This window comes from Triticum urartu, chromosome 6A (assembly GCF_056163025.1).
Source record: "Triticum urartu cultivar PI428250 chromosome 6A, HENAU_Tu73, whole genome shotgun sequence".
In the NCBI taxonomy this organism is placed as follows: Eukaryota; Viridiplantae; Streptophyta; class Magnoliopsida; order Poales; family Poaceae; genus Triticum; species Triticum urartu.
The window spans coordinates 323,889,198-323,910,535 of NC_141878.1; the positions used below are offsets into that span (position 1 = coordinate 323,889,198).

General features: G+C 43.6%; 1 protein-coding gene across 1 annotated transcript; it reads right to left on the minus strand.

Moving 5' to 3' along the window:
- Nucleotides 1-402: 402 nt before the first annotated feature.
- Nucleotides 403-821, minus strand: LOC147965138 (ethylene-responsive transcription factor ERF084-like). The gene is made up of 2 exons (XM_087530307.1): nt 648-821; nt 403-537 (listed from the first exon to the last, which is right to left on the minus strand). Exons 1-2 carry the CDS (start codon nt 819-821, stop codon nt 403-405), a joined length of 309 nt encoding a protein of 102 aa, XP_087386433.1.
- Between the last annotated feature and the right edge of the window lie 20,517 nt (nt 822-21,338).

Below are 21,338 nucleotides of genomic sequence, written 5' to 3' on the forward strand. Positions count from 1 at the left end.
AACCCAACCACGAGAGAATGTCGTAACTTAGAGCCAAAAATGACAAGAGTTGGAGTACAAATATGGTAGGTTACATCCGGGGCGTTACACGCCGCTCCAGCAGACATGCTATATTTTTTTCTCCTTTCTACTCTGACTCGATACACATTCAACTCGAGTCGATACTGGCATAGATAGATACATAGATAGTTCTTAGCATAGATATATCATAGATAGATAGAAAAATAGATAGTTCAACTACTCCTCCTAGTACGACTCTGCCTCGGTGATCTCCTCCTCCAACATCTCAATGTAGGCGTCAAGATACCGATCATCGTCGCAGTCCCAGGGCAACGCTGCTCCTAGCTTGATGTTGAATTGAGCAACCGCCTTCCGCGTACGCCTGTCCTCGCGATAGGCGGCTCACCCCGCCTTCCTCATCTCCCTCTCCACCCTCCTTTGCGCGTAGAACTCGCGCTCGTTGATGATGTCCTGCGAGAAGCATTGGCGCCGCAACGCCATGGCTTCGTCGTCCATCTTGGCGATGCCAAGACGGTGCTACCACCTCCAGTTGTCTCAACGATACTCATCGATGATAAGCCGTGGCGAAGGCGCGAGCTCCTGCGCCCGCTCCTGGATCGGCACGTTAGGGAAGTTCATCCCCCTACAGGTTGCCGGAGGCGCCATGCCGCCGCGTCATACACGCGGGCGGCCTGGTGGGCGGTGTCGAAAGTGCCAAGGCCGAGGCGCTCCTCGCGGAACCGGATCTCGGCAGAGAAGCCGCCGGAGGGGCACACGCGGATGCCGTGGTAGCCCCAAGTTTCCCAGTGGCGCGACGGCATGGTGGTGCGGCGAGGCGAGGAAGAGTGGAGAGAGAGCGGTGGCGAGGCACAGAGTGGTGGGAGGTCGTTGGATTATATAGAGCGCGCCACATGCCCCACGCCAAAACTAGCGCACGCCTGGCCGCTTTTTCCCCCGCACGCGGTATCCTTTCCCAACGTCTCTGCTATCTCTACTGTGTTCTCTACTCTTATATATATATTATATATATATATATGATATATATAACATATTTATTTTATACTTATATTTATCACTACTTCTTATATCTTATACCCGTCCATTTTGCATCATGCTTTTATATCGATATTTTTTGCATTATGGGCTGTTATTACACATTATGTCACAATACTTATGCCTGTTCTCTCTTATTTTACAAGGTTTGCACAAAGAGGGAGAATGCCGACTGCTAGAATTCTGGGCCGGAAAAGGAGCAAATATTAGAGACCTATTCTGCACAACTCCAAAAGTCCTGAAACTCCACAAGAGTCATTTTTAGAATATAAAAAAAATATTGGGCAAAGGAAGCACCAGAGGGGGGCCACCCACCATCCATGTGGATGGGGGCGTGCCCCCTGTCTCATGGGCCCCCTGGCAGGCCTCCGGTGCCATCTTTGGCTATATGAATTCTTTTTCCCTGGAGAAAAAAATAAGCAAGCTCTCAGGATGAAACTCCGCCACCACGAGGCGGAACCAATCTAGGGCTCTGGCAGAGCTTTTCTGCCGGGGAAACATTCCTCCGGGAGGGGTAAATTATCACCATTGTCATCACCATCGATCCTCTGATCGGGAGGGGGTCAATCTTCATCAACATCTTCACCAGCACCATCTCATCTCAAACCCTAGTTCATCTCTTGTATCCAATCATTGTCTCAAAACCTCAGATTGGTACATGTGGGTTGCTAGTAGTGTTGATTACTCCTTGTAGTTGATGCTAGTTGGTTTACTTGGTGGAAGATCATATGTTTAGATCCTTTATGCATATTAATACCCCTCTGATTATGAACATGAATATGATTTGTGAGTAGTTACGTTTGTTCCTGAGGACATGGGAGAAGTCTTGCTATAAGTAGTCATGTGAATTTGGTATTCGTTCGATATTTTGATGAGATGTATGTTGTCTCTCCTCTAGTGGTGTCAACATAAACTACATGAAACTTCACCATTGTTTGGGCCTAGGGGAAGAAATTGGGAAGTAATAAGTAGATGATGGGTTGCTAGAGTGACAGAAGCTTAAACCCTAGTTTATGTGTTGCTGTGTAAGGGGCTGATTTGGATCCATATGTTTCATGCTATGGCTAGGTTTACCTTAATACTTCTTTTGTAGTTGCAGATGCTTGCAAGAGGGCTAATCATAAGTGGGATGCTTGTCCAAGTAAGGGCAGTACCTAAGCACCGGTCCACCCACATATCAAATTATCAAACTACCGAACGCGAATCATATGAGCGTGATGAAAACTAGCTTGACGATAATTCCCATGTGTCCTCAGGAGCGCTTTCCTTTATATAAGAGTTTGTCCAGGCTTGTCCTTTGCTACAAAAAGGATTGGGCCATCTTGCTGCAGCTTATTTACTTTTATCACTTGTTACCCGTTACACATTACCTTATCACAAAACTATCTGTTACCGATAATTTCAGTGCTTGCAGAGAATACGTTATTGAAAACTGCTTATCATTTCCTTCTGCTTCTTGTTGGGTCCGACACTCTTACTTATCGAAAGGACTATGATAGATCCCCTATACTTGTGGGTCATCAAGACTCTTTTTTGGCGCCGTTGCCGGGGAGTGAAGCACCTTTGGTAGGTGGAATTTGTTTAGGAAAAATTTATATAGTGTGCTGAAATTTGCTGTCACTTGTTACTATGGAAAGTAATCCTTTGAAGGGCTTGCTCGAGGTATCTTCGCCCCGACTAGTAGAGCAAAGAGTTTCTCCTCAACCTACTGAACCTACTGAAAATATTTACTTTGAAATTCCTTCGGGTATGATAGAGAAACTTCTAGCTAATTCTTTTACAGGAGATGGAACATTGCATCCCGATTTGCACCTAATCTATGTGGATGAAGTTCATGGATTATTTAAGCTTGCAGGTATGCCCGAGGATGTTATAAAGAAGAAGGTCTTCCCTTTATCTTTGAAGGGAAAGGCATTGACATGGTTTAGGCTATGTGATGATATTGGATCATGGAACTACAACCGATTGAAATTGGAATTTCATCAGAAGTTTTATCCTATGGATCTGGTTCATCGTGATCGTAATTATATATATAATTCCTGGCCTTGCGAAGGAGAAAGCATCGCTCAAGCTTGGGGGAGGCTTAAGTCAAAGTTATATTCATGCCCCAATCATGAGCTCTCAAGAGAAATTATTATTCAAAATTTTTATGCTCGGCTTTCTCTCAATAATCGTTCCATGCTCGATACTTCTTGTACTGGTTCTTTTATGATGAAGACTATTGAATTCAAATGGGATTTATTGGAAAGAATTAAACACAACTCTGAAGATTGGGAACTCGACGAAGGTAAGGAGTCAGGTATAACACCTAAGTTCGATTGTGTTAAATCTTTTATGGATACTGATGCTTTTCGTGAATTTAGCACTAAATATGGACTTGACTCTGAGATAGTAGCTTCTTTTTTGTGAATCCTTTGCTACTCATGTTGATCTCCCTAAGGAGAAGTGTCTTAAATATCATCATCCCATTGAATTAAAAGTAGTCGGACCTATTAAAGTTGAAGAAAAGACTATCAGTTATAATGTTGATCCTATTGTTCCTGCCGCTTATATTGAGAAACCACCTTTCCCTACTAGAATAAAGGATCATGCTAAAGCTTCAACTGTGGTTCGTAAGAGTAATACTAAAACACCTACACCCTCTAAGCAAATTAAAGTTGAACCTAGTACTGCTATGGTTAAAGATCTCTCGCCCGATAATATTGATGGGCATGTTATTTACTTTTGTGATGAAGCTGTGAGAATTGCTAGACCCAATACTAAAAATAAACATAGACCTGTTGTAGGCATGCCTGTTATTTCTGTTAAAATAGGATATCATTGCTATCAAGGCTTATGTGATATGGGTGCTACTGTGAGTGCAATACCTCATTCTTTATATGAAGAAATTATGCATGATATTGCACCTGCTGAGATAGAAGGTATTGATGTTACAATTAAGCTTGCCAATAGGGATACTATTTCACCGGTTGGGATTGTTAGAGAAGTTGAAGTCTTGTGTGGGAAAGTTAAATATCCTGCTGATTTTCTTGTTCTTGGTTCCCCACAAGATGACTTTTGTCCCAATATATTTGGTAGACCCTTCTTGAATACTGTTAATGCTAAGATAGACTGCGAAAAGGATATTGTTTCTGTTGGTTTAGGGGATATGTCTCATGATTTTAATTTTGCTAAATTTCATAGACAACCCCATGATAAAGAATTGCCTAGTAAATATGAAATTATTGGTCTTGCTTCTATTGCCATGCCTCCTAATGATCCTTTAGAACAATATTTGCTAGATCATGAAAATGATATGTTTATGAATGAAAGAAGGGAAATAGATGAAATATTCTTTAAACAGGGACCTATCTTGAAACACAACTTGCCTGTTGAAATTCTAGGGGATCCACCTCCACCCAAGGGTGATCCCGTGTTTGAGCTTAAACCATTGCCCGATACTCTTAAATATGCTTATCTTGATGAAAAGAAGATATATCCCATTATTATTATTGCTAACCTTTCAGAGCAGGAAGAAGAGAAATTATTGAAAAATCTGAAGAAGCACCGTGCTGCTATTGGATATACTCTCGATGATCTTAAGGGCATTAGTCCCACTCTATGCCAGCCCAAAATAAAATTGGAGAAAGACGCTAAACCAGTTGTTGATCACCAACGACAGTTAAATCCTAAGATGAAAGAAGTGGTAAGAAAAGAAATACTAAAGCTTCTTGAGGCAGGTATAATTTATCCCATTGGTGATAGTCAGTGGGTGAGTCATGTCCATTGTGTCCCTAAGAAGGGAGGTATTTCTGTTGTTCCTAATGATAAAGATGAATTGATCCCACAAAGAATTATTACAGTTTATAGGATGGTAATTGACTTCCGCAAATTAAATAAAGCTACTAAAAAGGATCATTACCCTCTGCCTTTCATTGATCAAATGCAAGAAAGATTATCCAAACATACACATTTTTTCTTTCTAGATGGTTATTCTGGTTTCTCTCCAATACCCGTGTCAAAAGAGGATTAGGAAAAGACCACTTTTACTTGCCCTTTCGATACCTTTGCTTATAGACGTATGCCTTTTGGTTTATGTAATGCACCTGCTACCTTTCAAAGATGCATGACTGCTATATTCTCTGACTTTTGTGAAAAGATTGTTGAGGTTTCCATGGATGATTTCTCTATATATGGAACTTCTTTTGATGATTGCTTAAGAAACCTTGATCGAGTTTTGCAGAGATGTGAAGAAACTAATCTTGTCTTGAATTGGGAGAAGTGCCACTTTATGGTTAATGAAGGTATTGTCTTGGGGCATAAATTTCTGAAAGAGATATTGAAGTTGATAAAGCTAAAGTTGATGCTATTGAAAAGATGTCGTGTCCTAAGGACATCAAAGGTATAAGAAGTTTCCTTGGTCATGCCAGTTTTTATAGGAGGTTCATTAAAGACTTCTCAAAAATTTCCAGGCCTCTGACTAATCTCTTACAAAAATATGTTCCTCTTGTCTGTGATGATGATTGTCAGATTTAGGGTTCCAGCAGACCCTTGAGGTTCGAACACTGGGGTGCGCGCGGAGATTTCGCCTTCTACCTACCTGCACCCCTCCGCCTCGCTAAGATCTAAGCTATGGAAAGAACAGCACAAGAGACACAGGGTTTATACTGGTTCAGGCCACCGTTGTGGTGTAATACCCTACTCCAGTGTGTGGTGTGGTGGATTGCCTCTTGGGCTGATGATGATGAGCAATACAAGGAAGAACAGCCTCGCGAGGGTCTGTTCTTGGCCGAGGGGATGAACTGCTAGGAGGAGTTCAGTCACCCTTCTCTCTCTCTCTCTCTCTTCTCGATTCTCTCTCCGATTTCGATCCTTGCTAGTTTCTCTCTTGGCTTCTAGATTCTCCCTTATTGATTGCCATCCCGATCCCCCTACCCTGGGGGTGGCTAGTCCTATTTATAGGCAAAGGCCCTGGGCCTCTTCCCAAATATTGAGCGGGAAGGGCGCCAACAATTGGCCATTTTGAAGGGGAACATCTGGTACACTTATCCTGACAAAAGTTGGTCCTCTCCTGCCAAAGGCTCTGGTGGTGACGCTGGCCTGGGCTCCACAATGACTTCTTCCCTGCCGTTGGACTGGTCTTGGTCTTGTTGCACCGAAACGGGTGCCTTTGCTTGATGCTCTCGCCTGCGCTTGCTCCCTTTGCACCAAAGAGGAAAGGAGGACACTGCGCGGGCTGGCGCCCGCCTGGCACCCTTGGTCGTCATGGCTTGCGTCACGGGCACCTCGTGAGGTACCCCGCCTTGATCTCTCCGCCTCCTCGCGAGCTAGCCTGATGAGGCCGTGCCTGAGGAAGCTCCGTGTCGTCCGCCCCGCGAGGCTTGGCCCCTCGCGAGGGTCTTGGGTCTGTGTTGATGAAGACGGGCCGTGCTGGGCCCCCCTTTGAGCCACGCCGCAGGCTGCAGGTAGGCAAGTCTGGGGACCCCTGTTCCCAGAACACCGACAATGATTGTGTAGAAGCATTTGAAATACTTAAGAAAGCCTTGATTTCTGCACCTATTGTTTAGCCTCCTGATTGGAATTTACCCGTTGAAATTATGTGTGATGCTAGTGATTATGCTTTAGGTGCTGTTCTAGGACAAAGAAATGATAAGAAGTGAAATGTTATTCAATATGCTAGTAAAACTCTAGACGGTGCCCAGAGAAATTATGCTACCACTGAAAGGAATTTTTAGCAGTTGTATTTGCTTGTGATAAGTTGAGACCTTATATTGTTGATTCTAAAGTAACTGTTCACACTGATCATGTTGCTATTAAATATCTTATCGAAAATAAAGATGCTAAACCTAGACTTGTTAGATGGGTTCTTCTACAACAATAATTTGATTTGCATATTATTGATAGAAAAGGAGCTGAGAACCCCGTTGCAGACAACTTATCTAGGTTAGAGAATGTTCTTGATGACCCACTACCTATTGATGATAGCTTTCCTAATGAACAATTAGCTGTCATAAATGCTTCTCGTACTGCTCCATGGTATGCTGATTATGCCAATTACATTGTTGCTAAATTTATACCACCTAGTTTCACATACCAGCAAAGGAAAAAGTTTTTCTATGATTTAAGACATTACTTCTGGGATGACCCACACCTTTATAAAGGAGTAGATGGTGTTATTAGACGTTGTGTTCCTGAGCATGAACAGGAATAGATCCTACGCAAGTGTCACTCCGAGGCTTATGGAGGACACCATGCTGAAGATAGAAATACACATAAGGTATTGCAATCTAGTTTTTATTGGCCTCCTCTCTTCAAGGATGCCCGTAAGTTTGTCTTGTCTTGTGATGAATGTCAAAGAATTGTTAATATTAGTAGAGTCAAGAAATGCCTATGAATTATTCACTTGTTATTGAACCATTTGATGTTTGGGGCTTTGATTATATGGGACCGTTTCCTTCCTCTAATGGGTATACACATATTTTAGTTGTTGTTGATTACGTTACTAAGTGGGTAGAAGCTATTCCAACTAGTAGTGCTGATCATAACACCTCTATTAAGATGCTTAAAGAAGTTATTTTTCCGAGGTTTGGAGTCCCTAGATACTTAATAACTGATGGTAGTTCACATTTTATTCACGGTGCTTTTCGTAAAATGCTTGCTAAGTATGATGTTAATCATAGAATTGCATCTCCATATCATCCACGGTCTAGTGGTCAAGTAGAACTGAGTAATAGAGAGCTTAAATTAATTTTGCAAAAGACTATTAATAGATCTATAAAGAATTGGTCAAACAAACTTGATGATGCATTATGGTCCTATAGAACTACATATAAAAATCCTATGGGTATGTCTCCATATAAAATGGTTTATGGAAAGGGATTTTTATTTAGGGCCATTTGCATTTCTGTACCTAACTCGAACCACCTAATTAGATATACACCTAATTCAAAAGCCTGCTCAAATTTACCCCTCCGTCGTTAGGTGCCCTTATAGAAATGCCCTTCTGCACCGTTACTGTCCGGTCAAACAGCCTTGACCGTCCTGCAAAAAATAGCAAAAAAAATCTAAAAAATCTAAAATTTTGTGAGATCGAAGATACTCATGTGCCCAAGGTGTGTGCAAATTTTCGTGCTATTTGGACATTCCAGGAGCTCGTGGAGAGGAAAAACAGTTAGTCTGCACGCTTGTGAACCATAAATTTGAAATAAAATAGCAAGGAAATTTAAAAAAATATTAAATTTTTTGGCATCAAAGTGGCATGGGTGCACAAGGTGCTTGCAAGTTTTTGTGATCAAATGACATGCGAGGAGCTCTAGCAAGAAAAAACAAAATAGTCATTTTTCCCAAGTTTTTTCATGAGCCAAATTTTGTTTTTTTTTCTCCACAAGCCCCTCCAATGTCCAAACACAACAAAAATTTGCACGCAGCTTGCAGACCCAAGCATCTTTGTGCCAAAAAAATTCATTTTTTTGAATTTTCTTGCTATTTGTTGACTTTACTGTTCATAGGCTTACATATTTATTGTTTTTCCTCTGACGCGAGCTCCTGGAATGTAAAAACAGCACAAAACTTTGTACGCACCTTGCGAACCCGAGTATCTTTGATCCCACAATTTTTCAAATTTTTTAGAATTTTTTTGCTATTTTTTCAGGACGGTCAAAGCCCTTTGACCGGCTTTGACCGGACGGTAACGACACCGAAGGGTATTTCTGTAAGTGCACCTAATGGTGAAGGGGTAAATTTGAGAAGGCTTTGAAATTAGGGGTAAATCTGAGAGTGGGCGCAAATTAGGGACATATATGTAAATGTCCCTTTTATTTATGTGCCCCTGGTTCGTTAGTTCTACTCATTCATCCCCACGCTCTTAACTTTTGCTCACTTTCCCCCACTCCCTTGCCCGAAACCCTCAAAACTGGTCGTAGCGGACGTTGCCGTCGGGTCAATGGCTTGACCGTTAACTCTGACTAGTGGGGCCGCGTAGGGCGGAGTCCACATTTTAACCGTTACGTGGTAACAAGTGGGGACGTGAAACTGACACTCACTGTAACCTGAATCAGATCCAGTCACTTCCGCGCCGCCCCTTCCGCCGCCGTTGTGCCGCCTCTGCCTCCGTCGTGCCGCCTCTGCCGCACTCTTGTCGCCTCCGTCGCATCTACTCTCTCTCTCCCCGTCTAGGATTAGGAAGCGATGTCAGGGGGCACCCCGTCCGGCCCATCGACCATGGAGATGATTGGGTCGAATCAGAGGCTAATAATTCATGGATTCCAATTGGGTAAGCATCATTTTTCTCTCAAATTGATTAGGAGATCCGTAAATTAGGCTGTATTTGACCACCGTTGGCGTGAATCAGTGCAATTTATCTGAAAATTTTCGGCCTAACTGCGCCCTTTATCTTATTTCAATCGAACAGGGTTGATCCTGCACTTGTTTTTCGGCTGGCGCTTAGAATGGAAACTAGCGAGCTGCGTGTTACTAAACCGTGTGTGATTTCTGGATTTTTCTATCCTAAAGTGGTAGAAACCAGCATTTCGTTCAGAGATTTCCGTGAGGCACTCTGCTGTGAGTATCCGTGGAGCCCTGCCGATGTTGTTGAACTGGGATATTTCGACAGTACCGAGCAGAGATTTGTCCCATTAACTTGGGATGAGCATATGGGATTGCTATTTAGTTTGAATGCTGACAGCCGTTTCGGTAAAATCCATATCGGTGTGCTTCAGGCACGCAAACAACGTATCCCGAAGGGTGTTCATACATCATCTGTCTCTGCTAATAGGGAGCGTCCTCACACTCCTTGTAGGTCGAGACCAAGTAAACCTAGTGGTTCTGAAAGCCACAACATGTTGATTGCCGCTAATTCTGCCACTTCTCCTCTCCCTTTTGCACCTGATGTAGAAGTAGATGAAGAGCCTGACGAGGAAGTGCCTCGACATGATGATGAGGATGAGATTCTATTCCCTGAACTGGTAGATAGAGTTAGTCAACAAGAAGTGGAAGATGAATATGCAGAGGAGCCTAGAAGCCGTGCTAGATTTGATGACACTGATGATGAAGAGAGGGAGGAGAACATTGACTCCTTAGTTTTACAAGAATATGATGGTGAGGACATGCCAACAATTGAGTGGAACAAGGAGAATCCTGACCTTACTCCAGGAACCGTATTCGAATCGATGGTGGACTATCGTAATGCAGTGACTACATATTGCATTCTCACTGAAAACTCTTATGAGGTTGATAGGAGTGAGCCAGGAAGATTCACTGTTCATTGCCCTTATGATAGGTGTAGGTGGAGGTTGCATGCATCCACTATGCGAAAGAGCAAATCGATTTAGGTATTACAACTGAATATTTTTATCAGATTATTTATCCATTCTACATTCAAATCATGTGTATTGTTTCTTAATTGCATTTGACATCATTTTTCATTTTGTTTCAGATAAAAACCAACCCACACGGGCACACTTGCCCACCTGTAGGGGGAGGGGGAAAGTACAAATCTAAGCTTGCAAAGACTAGGTGGGTGGCAGATGCAATCTTAGATTGGGTGAGGGAAACACCAAGAATTGGTCCAACAACACTCCATGGGAAGCTATTTGATAAGTACAAGATTAATGTGCAATACATGAAGATTTTCTATGCTAAGGAAAGGGCTCTTGATAGGATTAATGGTCCATGGAATGAGAGCTTTCAGTTGCTTTACACCTTCAAAGTTGAAGTGGAGATGACTAGTCCAGGGAGTGTTGTAGAGATTGACAAGCATACAGTTAAGTACAAATTAAAAGGGAAGGCAATGGAGAAGGAGTGCTTCCGGAGGGCTTTTGTTTGTTTCAAGGCTTGTTGGCAGGGGTTTCTGAATGGTTGTACGCCCTATTTGGCTGTCGATGCGACTGTTTTGAATGGAAGATGGAGAGGCCAGCTAGCAGCAGTTTCTGCAGTTGATGGACACAACTGGCTATTCCTAGTTGCATTTGGTGTGTTGGAGGTAGAGAGTGAGGAGAGTTGTGTCTGGTTTCTGCAGCAGTTGTGCAACATTATAGGTACACCCTCAGGTTTAGTTATACACACATATGCTTGCAAGGGTTTAGAAACTGCAATAGAAATTGTATTCCCTAGAGTGGAACATAGGGAATGTATGTGACACCTAGCGTAGAATTTTAAAAAGAAATTCAAAGGCAAAGTTTATGATGAGAATCTATGGCCAACATTATACACATGCAGCTTGAGGAAGCATGAGCACCATTTGAGAGTGTTGTATGCTCATAATCCTTTGGTGAAGGAGTACATGGATGAACATCATGGAAAGCTGTGGTCAAGAAGCAAATTCAATGAAATCTGCAAAGTAGACTATGTGACCGATAACCTCGCTGAGTGTTTCAATGCAAAGTTCAAGTCAGTGAAAGGGCTTTTGTTGTGGCAAGCATTTGATAAGATCAGGCAGATGATCATGGTAAAGATGGCTCTTCGTAAAAGAATTGCAGAAACACAATATGTTGGCCATCTTATGCTCCCATCTCTGATTAAGGCATTGCGTGCCAAGGTAAGAGGACTAAGAATGAAACGCATTCGACCGTCGACATACGAGGCTGAGGTGACATACACTGGCAGTAAAAATAGGGAATGGAGATATCCAGTGAACCTTGCAACCGATGAATGCAGCTGTAGGCAATGGCAGATCCATAGGAAGCCGTGCATACATGCCCTACATCTCATGACTGTTATTGGAGGTGAAGATGGTGAAGTTGATTAGTATTTCTCTAAATATTTCTCTGTTGCCAAATTTAGAGCTGCTTATGTTGAAAATGTGCCTGCACTCTTGGGAAAAGACCAATAGATCATAGTAGACCCAGGGTTCAAACTCCATTCTCCTGTACTGACTAGACCGCCAAGAAGACCAAGGAAAAACAGGATAAGAGCTAGTGAAGAGGGTCATGTAAAAAAATAGCGTAAGTGCAAAAGATGTGGTATCTTAGGGCATATTGCTAGGCATTGTACCAATCCAGTTGATGCATCATTTGGAGAAGAGGAACAATGGGCAGGAGCAAATGCAGAGGAGAATGCAGCAGCAGAGGGGAATGCAACAAGTTTAGAGGATAATGCAGCAGCAGAGGGGAATGCGCCAAGTTTGGAGAATGAAGCAACTGAAGTAGCATCTTGGTATGTGTGCAATCTTTCCATTTTTTGCATTTGTTCTCTTTTTTATCGATGGCTAAGCTTATTTCTGTTTGAGCCAGCTCTAGGATAATTAGAGGCATAAGACAGAAAAGACCTAGAGAGGAAGAAACTTCGGTTGAACCATCATCTGATGCAGAATTTGAAACCATGTCTTACGAAGGTTTTGAAGCTATAAGAGAGGAGGAAGTTATTTTGTCTGAAGTTCCTTTAAAGATTAGTGAGCCCACAGATGACCGTCAACTGGTCATCACTTGCTCGATCAATCAAAGCTCAACAAAACTGGCACTACCAGAAGTGAAGATCAGAAGCAACAAGACAAAGCTTTCAAAAGCACAAAAAATCCCATCCAGGGAAACCAGAAGCAAGACGGTTAACCCATCCCGGAACACAAGGAGCAAGGCAAAGATTTGAATTTGAACTTGAATGCAAGTCATAAACTTTGAACATTAATGATTTGTAATAAGGATTATGTCGTCAATTTGAAGTACTGTGAAAACTTGTAAGGTGTAATAATTCTATATGTAAACTTTGAATTTAAACTACTGAGGCAAACTCTGAATTTTAGGCAAACTTTGAATTTGAACCAACACTTCAGTCCATTCCCCTGTGGTGTGAGTTGCACAGTTTGCTGAACTATTATAAATGTTAGGTGATCAATTCGATCTCTTTTGCGTCTACAAAACTTGTAGTCATGAGAAATGTGCTCCAAATGAGCTCCCAAGCTAGGGTAAATAGCCCCATTTGTAATGAAGTTTTTTTGTACCTACTCCAAATGAGCCAAATATTTTTTATTAACACCAAATCAATCTATATAGTGTAGATTCGAAGAATCACTATCTATTGAATTAATCTTTCTATTTTTACATTTTTCAAAAAAATGTACTTTAATAGAAAAATCATTAAAAACACATTTACCATATGAAAATGGGAAACTAAGTTCAGATCCTTCTTATTCACTTTGAAATCAAGCTTTGGTGATTTTTTGATTTTTTTTAATTTTCAAAAACCGAAGGGAAACCCTACCTCCTCTCCTTGGTCTCTATGAAATGTTGTACATGATAGCTCATATGTGTGAAGGTTTTTTCATGAAAATGTCCATACACAAAGTTTATGATTTTTGGTTGGTAACATGTCACACAAGACAACATTATGCGCAAGTTTTATATATTTTTGATTTTTTTTAATTAATGGTGCTCATTTTACTTCGATCGTGCTAGCTAGGTTTTTTCTCTAAATTTACGTATACCAATTTTAGTATTTTTTCCTCGTTAGTGTGTCCTATAAAACGACGAACGGCGAAGGTTTCATATTTTTTCGATTTTTTTAAAATTATTTATGCTCAGTCAAAGCCTTTGAAACTCCGTTGACCAGCTCAAAACCCCTCTAAACCCCATGGGGTTTCGCCTAACCCTAGCTCCGAACGTCAGCCGTCCGATCATACCCTAGCTCCAAGCAACATCCCTCAGATGTGGTCTTCTAGAAGTAATTTCGAGGGTAGGCTGTGAGTAGGCTCTGCGCCGTTGGATCACATGGACGGCTCCGCATCATTGGATCGTGGGGCGATCCACGAGACTTGTTTGTTGTGCCTCCCCTTTCTTCGGGTACCCCGTTTATTCTGGTGCTTATTCTGCAGCGACGAGAGGAGCCACTCCTCCTCTGCTTCTTCTTCTCCGATGACAAGAGGAGCCACTCCTCTGCTTCTTCTTCTCCGGCGACTTTGGGCGATATGTCGGGCTCCACTTCAGCCTCCCGCCCCTCGTGAACCCAGTATGGTCCACTTCCCATGGTGCGATGTCCTGACTGCCCATGCAGCGTGCCACTGATACGGTTGACTTTGAAGGAGGTCAAGAATGGCAACTATGGGCGCGAGTTCGTGAAATGCGAGAGCAAGCCAGAGGGGCAGGTTAGATCTCATGATTTTTCTCTGATTTCTTTTTCTATTTGCTTTTAATTCTTTTTCGATCTGGGATTTAGGGTTCATGTTTTTGTTTCAGATCGTGAAGAAATGCACACATTTTGAATGGCTGGATGACTACGTTAAGCGGATTCAATTCAATAGGGCCCCAACCTGGGAGCTCAATCTGCCGTCAGCAATAGCAAATTTGGTCTTTGAAAGTGCTGCTCTGACAGTTGGGGATGCAGATCTGAAGGGGGAAATCAAGAAGATGAACCAGAACTTGAAGGAGGTGGTTCAATTGAACAAGCAGGCGAATCTGATAGCTTTAGGATTTTATCCCTTTTATTTTTGTGTAGTTGCTCTAGGATTTGCTTACTTGCTGGTCATAACTCGTTAGAGATGTTATTAGTGTGGTTTCATGTGCTCTAGGATTTGGTTAAATTTGTGGATCATGTGCTCTACGATTTTCTTAAATTTGTGGATCATGTGCTCTATGCTCTATGTTGCTTAATTTGTGGATCATGTCAGTTTCGGGTACCTGTCAGTTTTGTACACTTTCAGTTTCTTCAGTTTCGTCAGACAACACCGACCACAGAAGGAAAAAACCGTAGTTCTAGGGCCCAAATTGAAACTAAGCTCTGGTTGGGCCATCTCACTGCGTTGAGTGTCGAAGGCCCACGCGCTGGCTCTGTTTTTTCCCTTGATTATTACCATGGTAAATCCACTTATTGCCATGCCGAAGAAAAATAGTGCATGATGGTAAATTGATTTATTGTTGGACTTGCACATGTCAAATTTATTTGTACATATCATGGCAATTTCCTTCTGTATATAGCCTACGGCACAACACTTTCATTTTTTGACATGCGGGTATTATAAACAAGTTTTTGTTGCAAGTAAAATATTATATACACCATTTTTTGTTTTTGTTTTTTATTAAGAACATGTCAGACTTAATTATGTAGATCATGATATCCATCTGAAACCACATCTAAAATAAACTCCGATGGCACCATTAGTCAGCATATCCATCCAGAGAGCATGTCTAGGCTCAACTATGGCACCATATCCATCTAGAGAGCTTGTCTATGGCTCGGCTACGGCACCATATCCATCGACCGATATCTCACGTAGCAAGCATACATCCATAACATAAAAAGTAGCAACCATATCATACTTCTTACATAAAACATAGGGTACCCTAAACCATAGCATAGTCCACAAACTATTCAAAAATTAGCTTGTTTTTGTTCATACAGTATACAGACTAGGGCCACCAACAATTCAAAAAATTTAGCTTTTCTTCTTCTTCTTTTCAACATCAACATGGCTCATTTTTCTAGCTTTAGATTCCTTTTTGACACTTCAACTACTCCATTATCCGCGCGTGCGGAAACTTGACCCTACTCTAAATGGGCAAAAACTTGCTGGTTTTCATTGAGGAATACACAATCATTGATTGATTTAGCAGAAGGGCTCGTGTACGACACCATATCCATCTAGCAATTTATCTCACGTCAAATAAGATAGAAATAGCAAGAAAAAACACTGATAACCAACGACATATCAAATAAGTGTAGCAAGCATAACAAAGTTCTTAGGGGATAACACGACAGAGATTAAAAGTTTAAGGTACAACCAACGACATAATTAAGATAGGAATATATAATAGATAAAAAGCCCTAACACCCTAGGGCAAGACAATCTCACGATCGAGACCGGGACTTCACCACCATCTTCACTGCGCCTTCTCTTCAATGTTCCCTCTCCATGTCGTCCCGGCCGATGTAGTAGGGGAGGCTATGCATACCATCACGGGTGGGAAAGATGCAGTCGAAGTTTGTGAAGATGTGGGTTGTGAATGCGATGAATTCACATCCACACCAAAACACCTTGCCAAGGAGGTAGTACGCATCAAATCTATTGGTGAAGGTGACGGTGAGCCCTATCGGCGGAGTCCTGGAGTTTGGACGCACTTCCTAGAGTCGGAACATCACCGGCGAGCCCGCCGGGAGGTGGGCGAAGCCCGCACGAAGGAACCACTCGGCAAACCCCCTTGCACCCCTCGAGTATGAGAACGCCCACACGCAGAGCGTCATCTCCATGACGACACCGGTCGGATACCGTCTCTTCGGCACGGTCGGTGGGAGCTCGAAGGTGGGGCCATTGTACTGCATCCTCGCCTCGCTTTGAGAGTGCTCTGGGTTTGGGTGAAGAATAGAAGGGGGCGGTGCAAATGGATGTGCGGAGAATAGGTGGAGGGGTGGTGGTTTAGATAGGGAAAGGGGAGTGGCACCGGCCACGCTTTGGATTTGCTACGTTCAAACGAGTTGTGTCGATCGATATGCCACTTTAATTCCCAAAAGGTTTTAATTGCCACGTTGAATAGATGGGAGTGGATCGAAAAGTGTGAAACAGTGCTCTTCATCGAGGAGACATGCGTGGGAGGTGATATGAACTAGCGGCAGCAACCGTCCCTGCGTCCGTGGCGGCTCGCGTGAAAATGAGGTCGGTCAGCATCCGTGGTGGCCGGTCAGCGCATCGTGGTGGCGGGCAGCGGCGCATGCAAGTAGGCTATCAACGTGCATGCATGCAGGCTAGCTGGACATGTCGTGCATGCATAACAGGCTTCTGTCGTTGCGGCGCGCACGGCCTAAGTCTAACTGCGGCCCAACGGGCTAACCGCGCCACCGTCCGTCGCGACCCCACTCATCAAGTCCAATGGGCAGCATAGTCAGCACGGTCACACTTGTCAGAGTTAATGGTCAAAGCACTGACCCGACGGCATCCACTGTTTGTGACCAGTTCTGAGGGTTTTCGGGCAAGGGAGTGGGGAAAAGTGAGCAAAAGTTAAGAGAGTGGGGATGATTGAGTATGGCTAAGGAACCAGGGGCACAGATGTAAAAATCCCTTATGGAAAAGCATGTCACTTACCTCTCGAACTTGAAATAAGGCATATTGGGCCATTAAAGAGCTCAACTATGACTTCAAACTTGCCGGTGAGAAGAGACTTTTTGACATTATCTCACTTGATGAGTGGAGAACCCATGCCTATGAGAATGCCAAACTGTTTAAAGAAAAAGTTAAAATATGGCATCACAAAAGGATACAAAAACGTGAGTTTAATGTAGGTGATTATGTATTGTTATACAACTCTTTCTTAAGATTTTTTGCAGGAAAACTCCTCTCTAAATGGGAAGGTCCTTACATTATCGAGGAGGTCTATTGTTCTAGTGCCATAAAAATCAACAACTTAGAAGGCAAAAATCCGAGGGTGGTGAACGGTCAAAGAATCAAACATTATATCTCAGATAATCCTATAAATGTTGAAATTAATGTTATTGAAACTGTAACCCCGGAGGAGTATATAAGGGACACCTTCCAGAATGTTTCAGCCTCCGAAAAGGAAGAGGTATGTGGTACGGTAAGTAAACCGACTCCAAAACAGTTCTAATAGCAATTTTTCTCCATTTTCGAATATTTAATAAAATAGGAAAATAAGAAGTAGTCTGGAAAGGGCACGAGGAGTCCACGAGGGTGGAGGGCGCTCCCCCTACCTCGTGGGCACCTCGTGTGCCCTCCGGACTCCGTTGTCTTGCACGATACTTCTTTTGGTCGGTAAAAATACATTATATAATCTCCCGAAGGTTTTGACCACGATACCACACCATTTTCCTGTGTTTTTGTTTCGAGCTGTTTTCTGCCAGAGTTGGCAAGGCCAGGCGTCATGTCGTCCCCCTCCTCCAACAATGAGGGCAACGATGCTTGGCTAATGAAGATAGAGCTGGTGAGAGAAGAACCCGAGGGGATCAACAAGGATGATGGGGCCAAGAAGGCCACGGTGGATCAAGCTCCGGCAGAAGAAGAAGAAGACATCCTTCAACCTCATTACAATCTTCTTACCCCTACTGAAATTGAAGCTTTCAAGACGATTGAAATAGTTCGGCTGCAGAATAAGTACCTAACTCATGAAAATATTCTGTTGCAAAAGCATATCTCCGCACTCAAGGGCATTATTCATAAGTTGGAGCACCTCCTACGCTCGATGTTGGACGACAAGCCTACATCATCAACAACTCTGTCATCACTACACCAAAGGAGAATTGAGTATTGGGTATGGGCACTCCCCTTGTCAACTGCCAAGCTTGGGGGAGTGCCCCGGTATCATATCACCATCACACTTTTGTCTTTACCACTTTTCTTAGTCCGATCCTTTTGGTAATATCTTGATCTAGTAAAATAAAGTTTTAGTATTATTTAGTTTTGAGTTTTGCTTTATGATCCTTCTATGTAATCGAGTCTGTGAGCTATATTGTCACAGCCCTAGAATTTGGTTGCAGATAGTTGCATAAGCATTCATATCATCATGTTAATCTCAAATGAATTTGAAATGGGGGATGTTCAAACCCTAGCACCAAATGAATTCAACTAGGGTTTACTAAAATAATATTTCAATGAACCTGAGATGCCCTTCATAAATGTTCATCATTTTTTAATTGGTCCATAACCACTGCCAAAAATGGTGCTCACTTCTCTAGGACACTTTGGATCTTTGAATTAAATCATAAAGTATTTTCATTTGGACATTTAAATGCTATAAATATTTTTAAATGTCCAAATAATCTTGAAAGTATTTTTGGGCTGTTGGAATTAAGTGCAGAGGTGCCCATAAATATTTTTAGCATTTTATAAAATGGTTTGGCATTTATGCTAAATCAAAAACAACAGCAGAAAAAGAAAACAAAAACAAAGACAGAAAGAGAGAGAGAGAGAGAGAGAGAGAAAGGACCTGCCCAAACTCACCTGGCGGCCCACCTGGCGGCCCAGCACTATGTTGGCCCATGCCAGTCAGCTGCTTCCTCCCGCCAGGCAGGCAGGGAGGTGAGCGCCGGCGCGCCCGAGCTCGCCACGCCTCCACCTGCTTGCCACCGAGCCACTGGACGCGTGGATGAACTCCTGCTCGTTGCCCCGACCTCCCCGACACCTCTTCTGCCCCACTGCACCTCTCCTTCGCCCTCCCCCACCATGGTCGACGCCGCCATACCCACGCCGCCATCGTAACCGCGCCCACCGTCACCTCCTCGTCGCCCCGCCGTGTGCAGAAGCTCCGCCACCGTCTACTACATCGAGCAGACCGAGCCCGGAGCGCTCGTTCGCCCTGGGGCCACTTCAACGACCTCGCTCCGCCTCGCCGTCGCCGGAGATCCACTTCGCCGCCCCGCTTGCTCCAGGTCGTCCCCGACCCCGCTGCCTAGTTCGTCGTGACCTCTGTGAGCTCCTGTCTCTCTTCCCCCTCTCCGTTCTCGTTGCCGTCCACCGTAGCGCCTGCACGGAGCACACCCACACATGCCGCCGCCTGCGCTCATCGCCGACATGGCTCCGGCGATGCAACGGCCTCACCACCGTGTCCACTAACCTCCCCGCACCGCGTAGAGCTTATAGGAGTTAGCCCCGCGCCTCCACGATCACCATAGCGTCGAGTTCGAGCTCGCCCGAACTCCGGCAGCCACCAAGCTCGTCGCCGGTGTCGTTTCTGGCGACCCCGAGCTCAACCACCACCACCACTCGACGCGGCTCACTCCCAGCTACACGTAGATGCCCTCCACCGCCCATTTGGTCGCCGAAGTGCGAAACCCACACCCTCCGCCGCGTCTGGTCGTCGCCGGTGGCTATACACCAGCGATTTGACCCAGTTGACCAGGGATTTGACCCCCTGGATCAAACCTAGTTTAGTAATTAAACAAACCTTAATTAATTAGTTAACTAACTGTGACGTTGACCAATGGGTCCCACTAGTCAGGTTTGACCTAGACCGCATAGTTGACCTGCTGACGCAGTGCTGACGCAGTAATGCCTTTTCTGGATTTATTCTAATCAGGAAATTCCAGAAAATGACTTAAACTTCAAAAATGATGGAAAATAAACTATAACTCGGAACGGATTAAATTATATATGAAAAATTATCAGTAAAATTCAATTCATCCATCTGTACCTTTTTCATGCATGAGAAACCAACTTATACCTACTCTATAAGTGAAAACATGATAATGGCATCTTAAGTGCTAAATGTGGAGGTTGCATATGAACCTTTGGTTCATATGGACTTCATCTAAATCGTTGCTAGGTGCATTAGGCCAAATCACAACATATTGCCATGTCATGATCATGCATCATATTGTTGCATTTCATTGATTGTGTTCTTTCTCTTTTGCCGGTGTTTGACCCCTCTCAGTAGATGTGGTTCCGACGATGAGATCGATGACACCAATGAAGAGCTATTACTATCTCCAGAAGTGCCAGGCAAGCAAAACCCCCTTGTTCATTCCGATACAATCCCACTCTCTCTCTCCTGCTCTCATTTATTGCATTAGGACAACAACGATTCATTTGTTACTTGCTGCGGTAGTTGAACCCCTTTTCCTCTGCATGACCAGTCATTGCCACAGTAAATAGATGAAACCCACTAGCATGAGTAGGAGTTGTTTGAGGCCTGATGTGCCTACTCATTCATGCTTTTTTGTCATGCCTGCTACTCCTTAGAGTTGAGTCAGGTCTGATTCATCAGGGATGAATTGGAAATGTGGTGAACATGTCCTACTATTGAGAGCTAAGTGTGTGAACATGATTTGGTAAAGGTAGCGGTGAGAGGCCATGTAGGAGTACATGGTGGGTTATCTCATTGAAACCGTCCTCAGGAACTGAGTTCTGTGTTTGTGATCCATGAACAGCTACTACCACACGTTGGCCCCTGAAATATGACCCCGCTCGACTTATTAACCGCCCATGTCCTCTGTCCAGGAGTTGCAAGTAGTTTCTGGTGTTTGTAGTATGCTGGAGGCCATGCACAGCGCTAACCCTAGGGGTGGGCTGTGATGCGGTAGGCACGTGGCACGGTGTACCAGGACGCCCGTTTGGTGCCTCGGGAACCCTACACACATCATTTGGGGCCGTAAGCGGAAACCTCGGCCGGACTCCCTTTGGATGGAACCTGAATAGGCGATAAACCTGGACTAGGGACTTGTGTGGTTAGTTGAGTCGTGGTCTACACCCATGTCGGCTTTCGCTTGAAGTCTGCCGAGCACATGTCATGTGTAGATGCTAAGTGGTGGAAACATGTGTGAAGAAGTACACCCCTGCAGGGTTATAAATGATCTATTCGAATAGCCGCGTCCACGGTAAAGGACTTCTGGGCTGCCTGTATAGTTCATAGACAAGTGAAAGTGGATACTCTAAAATGCGC